At 39.8% G+C, this 17,834-nt stretch overlaps 1 protein-coding gene across 2 annotated transcripts in view; it reads right to left on the bottom strand.

The window, feature by feature from the left end:
- Positions 1-2,257: 2,257 nt before the first annotated feature.
- LOC101854886 (multidrug resistance-associated protein 7) overlaps positions 2,258-17,834 on the bottom strand; it is a 32,314-nt gene continuing 16,737 nt past the window's right edge. For both annotated transcript variants that reach the window (XM_005104313.3, XM_005104314.3), the window contains exons 10-19: positions 16,835-17,083; positions 15,832-15,934; positions 14,995-15,175; positions 13,931-14,146; positions 12,932-13,059; positions 10,874-11,043; positions 8,806-8,966; positions 4,630-4,883; positions 3,670-3,913; positions 2,258-2,666 (exon numbers count right to left, since the gene is read on the bottom strand). In XM_005104313.3, the coding sequence (XP_005104370.1) occupies positions 2,421-2,666; positions 3,670-3,913; positions 4,630-4,883; positions 8,806-8,966; positions 10,874-11,043; positions 12,932-13,059; positions 13,931-14,146; positions 14,995-15,175; positions 15,832-15,934; positions 16,835-17,083 (1,952 nt within the window). In that variant the 3' untranslated portion in view covers positions 2,258-2,420. The remainder of the gene's footprint in view (positions 2,667-3,669; positions 3,914-4,629; positions 4,884-8,805; positions 8,967-10,873; positions 11,044-12,931; positions 13,060-13,930; positions 14,147-14,994; positions 15,176-15,831; positions 15,935-16,834; positions 17,084-17,834) is intronic.

Below are 17,834 nucleotides of genomic sequence, written 5' to 3'. Positions count from 1 at the left end.
ATAAAAGAAAACTTTTTCATTAGAGCAACTTCCACAGAAATTGAAACATCCTTACTATGTACCAAAAAGTATATCACAAAACCAAAGTGAAAATAAAGGGTTAAGTACATCATGTACAGACATTGATACAACCAGAAATAAATTTTAATAGATTTTAACATAAATTTGACTTCAATATTCGGGGATAATTTTCAAACAATAATGTACTGCAGTTCCAAAAATTGACTTTTTCGCTGCTCAAGCAACATAACACTAATAACTGTACTACTTTTTAAAATTTTGACTGGCTTCTAAATAAATGCATTTCGAAATCTGCACTCCTTCCAAGACGGACAACAAATTTATTAAAAGTAAGGCTCACAAGTTTGTTGAAGCTCAGTTCCAAAAGAATACGGAAGAGGTAGCTATGTGTGTTTTAAGTGCCAAAGCAACACAAAGATGGAATGAGCAATGAGATCAGATAATGTGCATCAGTGACATGTAGGAATATCATGTCACTTAATGAGAGGTAGCTATGCTCAGAGCCAGTTTTCAGTTTCAGTGGTTTTTATGCATTGTTTTTTTTAATGGTAAAAGCAAAACATTTTATCCGCTGTATATTTTTTCCCCTAAATTATTTATAATTTTTCAAGCCAAATGCCTTTGTCAGTACCGGGATATTTATGGAAACATTATGCAGTAAAAATTTCATAGGTGTAGGGTTAAAACTTTTCATGACAGTGTTCTTCATAAATTTTATCACCAGATCAGTGATTTTTCAGGTGTCTTCCCCATGGATTGCCCTTTAAAAAAAAAGCAACATTTGCAGGAATAAATCCTGCAACTGGAAGAATTTTTTACTAAAAATTTTTCAGTGTTTCAGTTTAGCATCATCGTTTATGTGTTGTGGAGAGAGAAAAACATCAATTCTAAGTAAAAAAGTGTTAAGATCAAGGATCCAGCTCCAGGTTACCCATTTGAAGGTCTGTGGAGAAAGACAGAGGGGAAAAAACCCACAAAGGCATGTAGTACCAAGAATACAGATTGACTGCAAGCTGGAAAATCTTTTTTTTTAACAGGGGAGAGGAAAAAAGAATATCACTTTTGTGCCTTCGTCTAAAGGTAAAAGAAAAAAATCAGTACAACTTGTGTTATAAACAATTGTAGGATGTAGATGTTAAAAAAAATGTTAGACATTGAGATGATTATTCTGTGCATCATGTAATTGGAAAAGTTGATTCTAACAAAACTGTTAGTTAAGTTTTAGTAAGAGGTTCATGGCACCTGCAACATAAATAGGTCATATAAACATAAGCGCTGACAATTACGAGTTGTTACTAGAGAGTAACATACAAAGAAAAGTAGAAGGAGAGATAAAGACGATAGATGTTTGATAGGAAAGAAGTAACAAACCACACCATAGCACCTGCCACCCACCCACATTAAAATTGTTGAATACGAGTCCTTTGAACAAAACCATTGACGAGTGACAAAGAAACTCTTGAATCAAGTAAGCAGAGAGATCTGCCTTTGTGTGAAACATTATATAATATAGACCGGACTAGTGATCACAGGTTCAAGACATTGGCAAGAGACAACAGATTAACAAAACTCTTTGAAGTCTTACTTCCAGGAGACCCAAAGACAACATCGCGATTTCTTCTGCACATCGCAGAGAGAAAACAAAAGTGAAAAGCTTTTCAACTCCTTCGTCGTGTTGACTGAGGCTGGCTCAGGCCTGATTTTTTACCCCTGGACTGTCGTCTAAATGTGACAATCTCTGGCCCTAACTCTTTGGTCCCCTGAGCCTACAAAACCTTTGGGTCAACTGCTACATTTATATTCCTGCATGCTCAGGCATAGGTTCGGTTCCCAGAAGGGTAAAATTGTACTTGGATCCACCCACTCAAATGTCAGCAGTATTGGTACTGTTGAATAACACCTTGAGAAGATCCATGACTTTATTATCATAGATGAGAAATTAACACTTTAGTGGTCACAGTACCAAGTGTCATATCCTCTACCCAGTAGTCCGAATCAAATTATGCAACAATGAAGGAAATGAAAGTAAAAGAATAAGAATTTACTGTTATTAAACATAGCCCTAGAGAGAAGACACATTCCTGCCATTTACAAAAAAAAAACTCCACTAGTTATGTCCTTTCTAGTTTAGTTTAAAAAGAGTTTTATGGCACTTGCAACACAATAAAGTCCTGCAAATGCCAAAGATTAGAGGTGTTACACGAGAGCAACAAACACAAAAAAGGAGGAAGAGAGGTAAAGACAACAGATGTTTGACAGGAAAAAAAGGCGCAAACCACACCAGAGCACCCGCCAACAACCCACCTAAAGAGTTCATAAGGTCGTAAAAATTCATCCCATGGAGCAAATAAAAATGTTGTCATTTTGTCCATTGATTACGAACAAAACGTCTGAACACATTAAGAACCACCATAGACAAACTGATAGAAGAGAGAGCTCGAGTCTTTGAGCAAGTCGTCAGGGGGAGCAAACTCGGCCACTTGACCGTCTTTCATAACAAGCACGCGCTGACTATCCAGCACGGTGTTGACACGGTGTGCGATGGTGAGCACCGTGCTGTTGCGGAACTCGTGCCTGATTGTTGACTGGATGAGAGAATCCGTCTCCTGGTCAACGCTCGCTGTTGCTTCATCAATACACAGAACCTGAAAGAGAAGAAATTGAAGTGTTAACACAACATTTACACACTATTTTTATTCAAACACCGGTTGGACAAACATCTTTGGCTCCAACTCAATATTTCTTTTCTTCACAGAAAAACGATATTTCTTTTTTGGGTGACTCACTTTCAAAATATGTCCAAACCATCAGCAAAGTACCAGTCACATAAAGTTACGTAAAACGATGGTGTCAAACACAAATGGGCCAACTCCAAAATGTTCTCAAACCTGATGTTTCACTATGCTGTAAAGCAGGGTCAAATACAACATCAAAATAAATTTTGAACCCCCCCCCGAAAAAATGCATTAAAGCATCTCCTTGAAATTTGAGTTAGAGTGGTCTTTGATAGTTTAATTAAAACACTTTCAACCTCTTCTGTAAAACTGGCTTTCAGGGAGATTGCCCATCTGCCCCAGACACAATGTGTGTGTATGTGTGTGTGTGTGTGTGTGTGTGTGTGTGTGTGTGTGTGTGTGTGTGTGTGTGCGCCCGCGCATGTGATATCTAAATCATCATCCAATAATTCGGTGGTGCCACTGACTTTCAGATTTTTGCTTGAAATTATAGCATTCAAAGTAGTCAGCAAAAAGGAAACAAGAAAACAACAACAGTATTGCATAAATTTAATTCCTTCTTCTTACTTGCAATAATTTTTTGTACATTTATTGCTTTTCCCTAATGATTGGGTGACAGCCTAGTATCCATTCTGAGTTTAAATAAAGAATGGGACCCCTCTTATCTATCATGGTTACCTCTCTTTTTTCTTTTTTGTGTCTGTAACTCTCTTGTAATACCTCTAATCTTCGGCACTTAGATGATCTAATTGTGTTGCAAGTGTCGTAAAACTCTTTCTAATACAAACCTCTCTTTCTTTCTCTTTCCCTCGTATCTCTTCCTCGCCCTGCCCGCTTTCTCTTCCCCTCCTCCTCCTGACTTTCCCCATCTCTTTCTCCCCCCCCCCCCCCCACAACTTATAAAAGCCCTGACCTTAGCCCGAGAGAGCAGAGCACGAGCTAGGCACAGCAGTTGCCTCTGGCCCACAGAAAACTCTCGGCCGCGCTGAGTAAGCTTTGCCTCCAGGCCACCCATCCTGTCTACGCAGCTGCTCAGATGGCAGCGGTCAAGGACTGCCCACAGATCGGAATCGCTGTGGACGCTGGTAGGGTCAAGGTTGAGCCGGATGGTGCCACTGAACAGGAACGGGTCTTGCGGGATTATGGCAAACTTGGACCTGAGAGTAGAAACGTCACCTATGAGTCTACAATAACATGCTAAACACTATCCACGTTCAACATAACTGTCCATCTATTACATAATATATCAATGTCTGTCAGAAAATGCAATGATTAGGCTCTTCAACATCATTGTACGCATAGATTCGAATTTGACCACCAAGTGCGGAAGTACTTTATCAAGTATCTCAACTCTATCTTTTTTGCTGGCATGCTGTATTTCATTCAGCCCCGGTTGGCCCTGACAGTCAAGAGTCCACGCCTCCCGTCTTTGTAATGGTCCTGAATTCTCTACATTGTGGCAATGGGGACATAAAACACTTACAACCACTGTTCTTCCCCTACATTTTATATTATGCAACTGTCCTTCCAATACATCTAAATGGGCTAAAGCCACTGTTCCTCTACTACACATGAATAATGTGCATTGGCAATTTCACTATAAGTATGAACTCACAAATCAAGATCTAAGCTCTTTCTCCCTGCAACTTTCTCAAGTTTCAGCTGAAAAGACACTGGAAATGATACCCTTGACCCTTGAGTAAACAAATTAAAGTTTCCCAGTCCTCTTTTTATCCTTATCAAAATTAAAACAAGGTGCTCATATTAAAGTTATGCCCCTGAAAAAATTCAAAATGTGTTAAAAAGGGTGAAAAACTGAAACTAAAATTCATGCACATTTAAATTTAATCAATAATTCACAGAATCCACATACCTTATATCATTCAAATCCAGCATGCTGATGACTATATCATCAACGATGATGCGACCTTGACTCAGCTCTGCCAGACGGAAGAGCGACAGGAAGAGGCTTGACTTTCCGGCACCCGTACGCCCAACAATACCAACCTTTTCTCCTGGCTCTGTCTTAAAGGAAACGCCGTTGAGAACCCTGGCCTGTGAGTTGTTGTAGCGGAGACAGACATCCTCAAACTCCACCACACCCTCTGAGGGCCAGACGGATGGGGGCTACAGGTGGGAGATAAAGGGGGGAAAACCGCCCACCAAATTACGATTTGTGTGCAGGAAAAGAGAAAAGTAAAAAACACAAGGATATCTAACCAAAATATTTTATTTACAGTCCATTAAAAATTCATTTTCTTTTTGTGCTTATGATCATTAACTATAATTACAGATTTTAATATTACTAGGTACACCACACAGAGAGAGAGAAAGAGAGAGAGAAAGAGAGAGAGAGAGAGAGAGAGAGACAGAGAGAGAGAGAGAGAACAAGAGGGAGATAGAGAGAGGGAGAGGGAGGGAGGGAGAGGGAAAGAGAAAGTGAGAGAGAGAGAGAGAGAGAGAGAGAGAGAGAGAGAGAGAGAGAGAGAGAGAGAAGGAGATAGAGAGAGGGAGAGGGAGGGAGGAAGAGGGAGAGGGAAAGAGAAAGTGAGTTGTTGTTGTTGTTATCAATCCAGCAACAGCTGGGCTCTCTCCCTTCTGTCCAATGCCATGTAGTGATAAGTGCAGGTCTGCTGCAGTTGCTGTAATGTTCCATAGAGTGTGTTGTCAATGTTAGGTCTCGGTGGGAGAAGGGTAGCTCTGATGTCATTTAGGGCTGTACAGTGGAACAGGTGATGATCCACAGTCTCATATGCATAGTCACACAAGGGACACATTGGGGGAAGTTCCGGGTTTATTCTGTTCAAGTGGAAGTTGAGCTGTATATGTTCTGTTCGTAGGCGGAAGATCGTGGTCTGTTTCTTTCTCTGAAGGCGGTTGATATTGTCATTCCTTTTTGTTGTGGTCATATGTTTGAAAACTGCTCTGCCTGTCTTTCCCAGGGCCCATCTGTTCATCCAATCTTGTTTGTTGTTGCTTTTGATGATTTGTTTTGCAGTGTTGTATGAAGTTGGAATGTTGGGTTGTTCCTGTCTAGATCCCCGTTTGGCGAGTGTGTCTGCTCTGTCATTTCCAGGTATGTCTGAGTGTCCGGGGACCTACTGCATTACTAGGTTGATGCCACAGAATGTTATCAGATGATGGGATCCAAACAGTATATGGGTCAAATCTTGGTTTACGTGATGGTCATTTTCTATGGCTTGTAATACTGATAGTGAGTCAGAGAAAATCACAATACTCTGTGCTTTTCCAGGATGAGTGTTAAAAACTGTGCGGAGATGGTACAGTGCTGTTTCAATTGCCATCATTTCTGCATCGTAGTTGCTGCATTTCTCTCCACAGGCTGCAGAGATCTCATAGGAACTTCCATCTGGGTACTGTATTAGTATTCCATATCCGGCTTTGGTTGTGCCTTTGAATGCTGAGCCGTCCGTATAGACGTGTATCCAGTCATCTGAATAGCTGTCGATTGTTTGATGTGATGCAAGCATCAGCGTCACTGGGTCTGAAGATTTTGTGCTCTTGTCTTTGAGAGATGTTGTAATGATTGGCTTTTTTAAAGAAAGGTGGGGAGGGATGTTTTTGTTGACTCTTTTGGTTTCTTTTCTATTTTGTGGTAGATGGTGACTCTCCATTTGTTCTGTGATGTGATGCATGATTGACTTTTGTTGAATTCGTTTCTTTGGTTTCCATGTTTCTACTAATTTCCTGTTTGGGTGGATGGGGCACTTTCTTTTAGTTCTTTCATGTAGCTCCAAAACTGCTTTATCTCTGCGGATTCCCAGGGGTTCAACATTTGCAAGGATTTCGCACGCGGCGGTAGGTGTGGATCTCATGCCGCCATTTATAAAAAGAAGGGCATTGTTTTGGACCTTGTCAAGGGTGTTGCAAGTAGTTGTACTGCACATAGTGAGTAGGCTATTGCTGTATTCCAGGGAAGATCGGACATAACCCAGGTATAGAGCTCTCAAAGTTTGTTTGTCTGACCCCCATGAACTGCTTGCGAGTTTCTTTAAAAGTTGGAGTCTTTTTTTTGCCTTGTTCCTTATGTTCTCCACTTGGCTTTTCATGGTTAGCTTATGGTCAAGTTTGACTCCTAGGTAAGTTGGATGTTCTTCTTTGTGGAGACTTTCATTTCCTATCTTTAGTTTGAGATTTTCTTTGGCTGCTTTATGGTTCTTCGTGAAGATGGTGTATACTGTTTTCGTGCAGTTTATTTTAAGTTTCCATTTCTGACAGTAATTATGGAGCCTCTTGAGGTCTTCATTTAATTTCCCTGCTCCTACTATCGTGCTGTGATGTGTCTGCCAGAGAGCAAGATCATCGGCATAAAGAGTCTTTTCTGATTTCAGCACGTTCGTTACATCATTAAAGAAGATCAGGAACAAAGTGCAACCCAGACAGGAACCCTGAGGTAGGCCTTCCTCGAGTACTTCTCTAGACGAGTGGGCATTGTTTACCTTGGTTTCAATGTTTCGATCCGACAAGAAGAACTTGATCCATTTGTAAAGTTTGCCATGTATCCCGAGGTCCATCAATTTCATGAGTAGGCCTTTTCTCCACACTCTGTCGTACGCCTGTTAGAGATCTACAAAGATGGCGACAGTGTGTTTACTCTCTTGAAATCCATCCTGGATGTTTTGACTCAGTTTAAAAAGTTGATCTTCTGTGTTGCTGCCTTTTCTGAAGCCTGCTTGGTGTGGGTTTAAGCTGTTAGTATTTTCCAGGTACCAGTAGAGGCGGTTGTTTATCATTCTTTCCGCAAGCTTACCGATACATGATGTTAATGAGATGGGTCGGTAGCTTTTCGCTTCTCCAGGTGGTTTCCCATTTTTCAGGAGTGGTGTAATCTGGGCGATCCTCCATGCCTTTGGTATTCCACTCGTTCTCCACGTGGTGTTTATCAGGGAAAGAAGAACTTCTTTTCCTTTAGCACCAAGGTGGCACAGCATTTCGTTGTGTATTTTATCTAGAGAAAGTGAGAGAGAGAGATAGAGAGAGAGATAGAGAGAGAGAGAGAGAGAGAGAGAGAGAGAGAGAGAGAGAGAGAGAGAGAAACTGGTGAAAGCACATAGTTAATCTTATTCTATCTAATTGCATTAAGACAGGAGAGTGCTCACATAGAAGTATATTATAGTAGATGTTCAGACATGATGTTTCACCATTAGAAGTGTTGCATCTCCTGTCCCTAAATATTCATCTACCCTAAACCCATTGATTTTTATCTTAAAAGATCACATGTGGCGTCGGTGGCCTAGCGGTTAGGCTACCGGACTCGTAATCATGAGGTAGCGGGTTCGGGGGGATCGAGCTGGGGGCCCAAGTTGTGTCCTTGGGTTAGGCACTTTACACAAATTTTCCTAAGCAAAAGATCTTGTCAGTATGTTAGTGTTATAGCACCAATAAATGGCTGCTTGCACTGTGTGCTTTCCAGGAAGTTGAGGTTGCTTCAGAATCCTCTCAGGTCTGCTGGGGTAATAGTATAGAATGCGAAGCGCATAGAGCTTGCTGTTGAGCAGGATTTGCGCTATACAAATGCTTTTTATCTATTATTTTATTATTATTTACGTCAAAACAAAAAGGTCCCTGTCTCTGGTGTTGTGGTGCACTGCTTATCTGCCATGGTCTTATAACCTGATTTGATTGTGCCTGTCATGGCTGACCTGGGCTGCCAGGGATACGACATCATTGCATACTGATGGAGATACTCGCTAAAAAAAGAAAACCAACAAAAAAACCCCTCCACACTAGATAATTGAACTCATATCTTCTCTGGGGGTTTTTTATGTAGAGGTTTTACGGCGCTCGCAACTGCATAAGGGCATATGAGCGCCAGAAGATTAAAGGTGTTACAAGAGAGTAACAAACATAAAAAAGAAGAAAGGGGAGATAAAGACGATAGATGTTTGATAGAAAAGAAGAAGCAAACCACACCAAAGCACCTGCCAACCACCCACTATCTTCTCTGTGAAAAGGCAAAGAGCTTAACCGCTACACTTCAGATGTCAGTTGGTTTTTTAAAACTATTCAACAAAACATACACACTCACAAACAAGGTTCCATTCCACTTCTCCACTGGAGTCTCTACGATGTACTGCTGACACCTCTCCACACTGACAAATTCTTTCTCCGTCTCCGTGAAGAACATGACAACGCCCCCCAACAAGTTCGTCACTGCCAGCGCATACGAAATGGCCAGTCCAACAAGACCTGGGGAATAATCAAATAAAAGGCAAGAATGAGAAACAAAAAATTGTCCCAAAATACCCAGAAAAATAAATGAAGATCCTTTTTTGCAAATGTTTCACTGCTTCATCAATACAACTTAGGTCATTAAGGAAGCAGACTGCTTCGCAATTGCCTGTCATAGTCAATGGAATGATACTTATCAGTGGAAAGGCACTGAAAATATCTTAACTGATTCCATCCATTCAGCCGCTGACAGCGACTCTGAGGTTTTCCATAGTAGAGCTGGGTCGCGAGTGCGAGAATGGAACTGAAACGCCGCTCTTCCCTGCGGCACTTGATTTGCGATTCACTTCAGCGGAACACGGAACAGTATCGCCGTCCGATTCACTCCCCTGTAGATGTCACCACCTTGCTTGCAGCTTGTTTGTAACCTACAGCTGAGTTGAGTCCCGAGTGCAAGAACGGAACAGAACACTTAGTATGGCTCCCCTTATATAACAAAAGATGGAATAGTCCAACCCCCCTATTAAAACAAAATGAACAAGTTCCAAATAATCCACAGAAGGAATTTTAGGGAGCCATTGTTTTAGCGAATCATAGGGTGGGGCGGGTGAATTTATGGAGTTGCTAACTGAGGTCAGTAGATAGAGCAGCAAAACGAAGGGTGGGGGGGGGGGGGCGGTGGGACAACAAGAGTGGGACTCGCGCTCGCCAAGTGGCGTTGATATGACACTGTTCTGTTTCAGTCAGTGTTCCACCGCAGTTCCGCGAGCGCTCGCGATTCTTTGAAGCCGACTGAATCGCGAATCGCCACTTTTAGATTTGGTGAGCAGGATCCAGCTCTATTCCGCAGCCTCCATTCGACTGCTGTGAGCGGCTCAACGAAATGCGAGCGAAATCCAAAACAAATGTGCACTTTTAAACATAGTTCCTACTTTTAAAGTTGTCGAAAGGAAGCAGAACTTGTAAACAAGCCTGACCTCAATCTCTGAGTGCCAATATCGATTGAAACTCCGTGAAATTCTTGCAAAAATCGTTCGTTTTGTTGTCGCTAAGTAGGCTAGATCTAAGGGAGCCTGGTATAATAAAAAGGCCCTTCAAAAAAAGATAGTCAACTAAATTTGTGAAATTCTTGCATAAATGTGTCCTGGGGTGAAATCGCTACAATTTTATGTTGATTCCTATGGATTATAAGGACTTGTAGAGCTGAGAAAATGTGGTAAGTTGAAATTTTCGAAGAGGTATTGCGCAATTTTCTTTCCCCATTCGTTTTTGTCTGAGGGAAAATACAATACAAACAGATTATAGGTTATTGTTATTGATATAAACAGATTCCTCTATTGATTCCCATCAGTTTTGGTATATGACAATACATATTAAAGTAACTTAGAGCTTCAAAGTAATGCATTAAATTGATGCACCCCAGGTCCAAAACTGAACAGGGAAAAATAATTCTGTCCAGAGCCTGAAAAAATCATGGAAGGAATGTCAGGATTGAATTCACTTCATTTTCAAGCAAGGTAAAGCACTTAACCAATATATTAGAAATGCCAGTAAAATATAATATTATTATCCCCTCACAATATATATCAAAATCGTTACCCTAAACAAAGGCTCAGATCTCATTTTTTGCCTGTCGTTTTTACTATCTTAAGATAAATAAACCTTGCCTAAGATAACAGCAATAGTCTGAACCCTACGAGCCGACTCATGTTGCAATAAACAGTATTTTAAATAGGCCTTTTGTTCAACATAAATTTCAGTTAATAAAAGTATCTATCATTATGTCAAACCATAGTGGCTACTTTGACTTCTAAGGCACATAAAAAACATGAACCCATCACCTTCATAGCTTTCATGACATCACACAAAGAGAATTTGATAAACACTGCCAGTAAATGGAAAACATTTTTTTTGGTTCTATTCACCTGAGTTAACTGACGACAGCTGATGCTGAATGACAGCAACAAAAGAGATACAGGTTACCATGGCAACACCCAGCATTCTCAGTCGGAAGTCGAGCCAGCGGGCCGATAACTGTGTGGCGTACTGGGCCCTCTGATTCATGTCAAGGCGAACAATGTTCTCCTGACAGAACCTAGGGACAAAGAATCGAAAGAGAGAGAATTCATAGTAATTAGTTTTCAATCAGAAAAGACTTGTTTGATTCGGAACAGATCATTGCTGTCGCAAGAAAAATGTGTAACTCGCAATTCTTTATCCTCAACACATTAAGTACGACCAAACAGATTTCCTCATTTTCTTCTCATCAACAATATGAATTATACATTGTGGTTTTAAGAAAAATTGGTCTTCACAAATACTTTTGACTTATCTTGTAAAACAGGGTCATATAGAGTTAGTAATTTTTACTTACGATGTTGAGGACATGAAGTAGTAAAATCTAACTCATCTCCACATTAATGGTCATTTATGGTTTAAGGGAAACAGCTCACAGAAAGACAGGAAAGCTCTAACCTAGCAAAGTCTATCAAGTTGTGAGGAAAAGCAAAGCTGTAATATCAGTTAGAGGGCATTTACACGAAGCAAGATAACAAAAATGATGTCAGGCCAGAAAATAAAACCCAAATTTTTGGAAAACCTAAAGCAAATAAAAGATGCATAAAAACTGGTTTTGAGTTTTAACTGCACATTTGTATTTCGTAAATAAATGAGCGCTCATTTCTAATGTGCACGAATAAACGAGCAATTAAACTAAATTATTCAAATATTATATCAGACTGCATGTGGGCAAAGGTTTATCGGTACATCCCAGAGGTTCATTATTTGCTACTCACTTATGAAGTAGCGGCTAATTTGAGACATGAGTGAGCAAGGGAGCAGAGCCAGTGACGCTGATCTTGGCAGTGCGTTCAGGTGAACTCATTTGCTCATTTATGACATCACAATGTCACAATCTGTGAAGGACTGACACAGCAACATAGCCAGCCCCTCGTTAGGCCTTGTGGGTCACACAGCCATGAATTGCAGACCCACGAGTGCCCAAAGTGCCCAACTCAGGGTGATCAGTGATATACACTGGGACTATAGCGGATGATATTAGAGAATCATTTAACTCAGTGATCACAAACCGGTTTGCACGAATAACGAATCAATATCAAGAGCGAACAACACAACTAATTGTAACCTGAGCATACAGGAAGAAAAAGGTGTCAAGCAAAGAAAAAGACATTTAAAAAAAAGTACTTTCTCAATGTTCAGCAAATGTGCATGAAATGGTTTGTACGAATTAATCAGCAGCACACTAACTTAAAAATTGTAAAATATCAGGAGAGCAATCCAGACAGTAGACCAGCAGATGTGGAGTAATAGGAAGGCTCTTCCGAATAGAATGCATAGGACATGAGTTTTAGTCCTGTATAAGGAAGTAATTATATCGTTAGTAAGTGTTTTACCGCATTTGCAACACAATTAGGTCACATAGGTGCCAAAGATTAGAGGTGTTACAAGAGTGTAACAAACAAAAAAAAGGAGGAAAGATAAGGACAATAGATGTTTGATAGGAAAGAAGGAGCAAACCACACCAGAGCACTCTCCAACCACCTATGTTGTATCCCACACCATCAAAGTTGGCCCAAATGTACAGGATTGACCCACCTCTTAAAATGTCCAAATTGCATTGAGAGGCATCAATATGAGCATATATTTAAAACTTTTTTTTAGTATGGGGTTTAATGGTGCTCGCAACTGCATAAGGTCATATGAGTGCGCGAAACACAAGTTAGCTTTATTCGCAGTTCACTGTACAGCTGGGTGCGGGTCATTAGATCTTAAAACGTTAAAATATTTCAAATTCTGTGTAAATAAATATTTTCAATCTAAAACAACTTTCCTAAAAAACATAAAAATTTTTAATACTTCAATTTCGCTCTACAATTTCCCACAACTATTTACAAGAAATTCGATAGAAATAACAAAAAGAAATGCAAAACACCCAACTCGCAGCAAAGACTCAAACCACTAACCTGGTAGAATGCCGCATGGCCCTGATGGTGGTCAAACCAATGATGGTCTCAGAGAAATGACTATAGATCGGCGACAGCGACACACTAGATAGACGCTTGAGCTCACGAGATGTGTGACGGTAATAATGCTGTTGACATAAAATGCACACATGCTCAGGACTGAATGCTTATTGAATGTTATCAGACCCAAATTTCATCCTAAATAAATTAAAATACCTCTTGTATGTAAAAGATGGGGGGGGATGACACAGAAATGTTACTCTGTAAGCCTTGAACTTGATAATATTTATATTTCAAAATAAAAATACGTTAATGCACGGTTTATTGGTTTTGTTGAGGTTCACATACTAATATATAACTTTAACCTGACACTTTTAGACTTGAAACTTGCAGACGGAATTCCCATGGCAAGTTGGATACTGGAGTTATTTCTGAGGGAATTATTGTATTGAACTGACAGAATGTGCTGGAATAAGGGTTTAAAAATAAATTACAAAATTGCGTTGAAGAGGAATAAAGAAAAACCCTAAATAATTTTAAGCCCATAATGTTCTACAAGGATCAGCAAACACTAAAAAGCATAAATAAGGAATGTTATGGTCACTTTTTTTCAAGCAGGAAGTTCTGTAAAGACCAATCTACTAGATCAATTTTATGTTCGCAGTGTTTCCAATTTAAGTAGCTGAAATTTTTAAAAAGCCATGCAGTTCTTCTAGTTAAAGTTAACATCATAAGTATATCATAGCACCCTGAATAGGCATTAATCTACTACTGGCAAGTACATGTTCTTCCAATTCACACATGGTGATCAATCCTTCCATTTAGTAAAAAGAAGTAAGCAGATAAACTGGAAACATCGACTGAATGGTGATGGGAAATAAGTCACATCCCACCCAACCACACATCTCACAAGGTGGCAAACACTTGGCAGAGGATTAAGGTTTTTATTCTACTTCGCCCTACACTTAAGAGAGGAAAAAGGAAGGGATTGACACTCACCTGTATTTTATAATAGATCACAGCCATTGGGACTAGTGAGATGGTAAACCAAGGCAGGCCATAACAGGTGATCACCAGAGTACCCAGAATGCCATAGGTTTGTGCCAGGAAGATGTTTAGGATGAAAGGTAGTCCGTCATCTACTGCGTACAAGTCTGACGAAAATCTATTCAAGATCCGGCCAACAGGGGTCATGTCAAAAAATGACATGGGAGCCTGTATATCAAGACAAAATCAATTTTGGGGTGAGGTAAGATCATGAAATATTTGAAGAGAATTGGTTGTCAAGAAGTTTTTCTTCCCCAATTCAGTCAAAGATACTTTTGAAAGGGAAAAAATATGTGCGTGTCCGGGAAAAGGGCACACAAGGGTCATTTCTCAATATTTTTAGTCTAACGCATTTCTGCACAGAATTATCTTTCGTGATGATTGGTTGTTTGTTTTTAAATACATTTTTTTGTTCAGATTTCTCAAACAGTTTTTGAGATATGATCACATGTGAGTGAGGGGTGCACCAACTACATTTGAGAAATACAACTTTAACCATGTATATTTGACCTAAAGAGAAATGCTTAGTATCTCTTCAAAATGAACAAAGCTAACTTTTTAAATTAGATACAGCAACGCTGACATCACTGGGCCAACAAATGTTCATTAAAATGATGAATCAAAGATAAATAATCACAGTGGTCACTTATAAGGTAGAAATTATGAGAACAAAGCCTTTCCGAGATCAAGCAGCAATGTCAACAATGAATGTAGTAATCTGACGGTCAGGGATGCGCACTACTTCCATTTCTTTCCAATAACATATCACAAGGAACATTAAAGAACCATAGAAATATTGAAAGAAGTAAAATGAGCAGACCACACAAAAACCTCCAGCAACAAGCCACTTTTCTGAAATAGGTTAAAATTACGTACATTTAACATATCTCCAAGTCTACCTGATGAGAGTAAACACCCTCACAAATTACTATTAGATACAAATCAATATCAGAGACAGACTTTAAATGCTCAACTGGCATTCCTAAGCAAACCAGTAGTGCAATTTTCCCCAGTACCTTCAGTATGGCTTTCAGAAGACGCTGGTGAATGACAGTCGCTGCCTTGACCCCACCATATGCAAACATGAAAGCTCTCATCAGTGTAAAGATGGAGTTACACGCAGCAAGACCTCCATAAATACCCAAGTAGAAGTTGAGGTTATCTGAGCCGCTGGACAAATTCTGGGCAGGTATATTCCTGAAATGGAATTGTCACCGCAGAATCAATGTAAAATGTTTTCTCACAAGCTGGAAAGCTCAAGAGGGAAATTTTTACAGTACTATGAACAAAATAAAACATGAAATATGTGAAAACAGCAGTAGGTAAATTTTTATTTTTTAGGCACAATTCAAAGTCCTTTCTGCTTTGAAAAAAAAAAAAAGAAGAAGAATATCACACCGCGTAACATCTACTTAGGTCATAAATCTCAAAACTGCTAAGAAAAAAACCCATAACTAAATGGAGAAAAATCTACAAGTAACAACCTGCTGAAATTACAAAAGATTTGTCCTGAATCCTTTACGTCTAAAGACCACAAATTCGCACATTCCATAGACAATAACAGGTATTGAGCAGAAAGTACTATACATCTCGTCAGCTGTACAATTCCATGACTATCTTTATCACATATTTTAAGCTTTACAACTCTTGAACACAACAATTATCTTAATAAACAAACAGAAGCATCAGAAACAAGAAACACCATAGCAATACGGAATAAATACAACAAATTAACATGATACTGATATTGAACAAACAAATATTTAAAACAACTGAATAACAATGGCATTTTTAAGACCAATGCACTCCAAAATCACACAAATCACTCCATGGCAGAACAAATTCTCTGTTACCTCACAGGCCAGATGACAGCAGGTACAGATGAGTTGAGAGGACTGGAGTCTTGGCTGTGTGTCACCCAGAATGCCAGCCACCAGTCAGTCAAGTTGCGAGAAGCTGAGGACATTGTCAAGGCCGACATCAGTTCTCAGTTCGTTTTTTTCTGTCCAAAAATGTGTAAATGTTTATACATTGCCCCAATCAAATTCAGATCATCTAAGAGGTGGACTGCTTCTACAATGTCTGTCGGGGCCAACCGGAGCTGAGAGGGATATGCAATATCCTACTACCAAATACGAGGAGATATTTGATTTTTTAAAAACAAAACACTTTCACACTTGTGATTCGAATTCACGTTTTTTGAGCGAAAAAGCTGAAGCATTCCACAACACAACAGAAGCAGGCTACTTTCAGCATTGTGCTCCTTTCTTCTGCACCATTCTAATAAAAAATAAACAAAAGTTTTCATTACATTACTAGGTCTCCTCCGATAGAAGGCTCACGCAGCTTCACAATAACTCCCTAAGCTGGCTAGTATATTCCAGCCGACCATATCTGGCCCCTAAGCACATTCAATGATGCAGCATTTTAGGCAAATACCAGCTGTTATTCATACAATATAAAAGCGGGTGATTGGTCAGTTCTCTGGTATGGTTTGCTTCTTCTTTACTACCAAAACATCTATCATCCTGATCTCTCCTCCTCCTTTTTTTCATGTTTGTTACTCTCTTGCAACACCTCTAATCTTCAGCACTTACATGAACTTATTGTGTTGCAAGTGCTGTAAAACTGTCACTGAAACCAAACTGATATAAAAGGGGAACTTTTCTGGCATGAGAAATCAAAGAATTGTCACTTATAATACGTTTTTTGCTATTACTCATTGAGTTATACACGAACACACAAACCCCCCAATAAAACACACATGCACTCACACACATTGACACATGCACACACATATTCAAATAAACACATGGATCAACACACCATCATACATACACCCACACACACACTCACCTTGCATAAAAAAGAGTGCCAGCAACACACTAGGGGACAAACAGGTGCCAACAGCCAGCCAGTAGCTTTTGTACACAGCAGCCTTCACAACGCCCTTTTCTCGTCCCTCCTCCTTCACCAAGTTTTCTTCCTTCGCTTCTTCTCGCTTTGCCGCAGCTTTTTCCTCCTCATCCTCCTTGTCCTTGTGTCTCTGTCCCGGGCGGTTCGACTCCAACATCTGCACATGTGGCAGAACATCACTGGGGACACCTGCATGCATGGGTTATAATTAAATTCATAATTTTTTTCTATTAGACATGGTATGGGAAGATGCTCGTGAGGCTGGGGGTGGATTTGGGTCAAACAGGGTCCCCACCAAATCCTGGAAATTTTTTTCAAGACCCCAATTCAAGGGAAAAATTAGGTCACTGCGCGTAAGAATGATCCCCCAAAAAGCCCACCAATCAATGGTAAAAAGTCAAAATGTCTTTAAATGAATGTAAATGTACATTTTGTAGTATAGTCTTCAAACAGATGACTATAATGCTGGGTGACTGCCAACCCAGCTTCTCAAAAAGGGAGGGGCCTCATCCATTTTCCAGGGGCGTGTTACATAACAATGACAGCATGTGCTCCATTTATATCTAATATAGGTATATGTTTGTGAATACACACACACACACACACACACACATGTAGGTACACTATATCCAGTCAAGTGTGGCACTGGGATCTTGTGTGACTTTGGTATTTCAGTCTGTTCTTACTTATTTACATTTTCCCCTCATCATATTAGCCTACATAAACTATAGGCCCTATTAAAAAATGAATCCTGTTGTGAGCCTGAGAAAAGACCTAGAATTAGAATATCGATTGTCAATAACCAGTCAGGGTGTCATGATTCATATAATAAACGTGAAGACGAAAACTATTGCTCAAACTCAAAGTAGAGAAATATTAGTGTAATAACTTGAATGGCTCAAGTAGACCTATTCAGTGCGAGAGGTGTAAGAACTGAGGG

The sequence above is a fragment of the Aplysia californica genome, unplaced genomic scaffold (genome assembly GCF_000002075.1).
Source record: "Aplysia californica isolate F4 #8 unplaced genomic scaffold, AplCal3.0 scaffold00414, whole genome shotgun sequence".
Taxonomy (NCBI): domain Eukaryota; kingdom Metazoa; phylum Mollusca; class Gastropoda; order Aplysiida; family Aplysiidae; genus Aplysia; species Aplysia californica.
The sequence above is the reverse complement of the archived record's forward strand: the minus strand, read 5'-3'. Positions and strand labels throughout refer to the sequence as shown.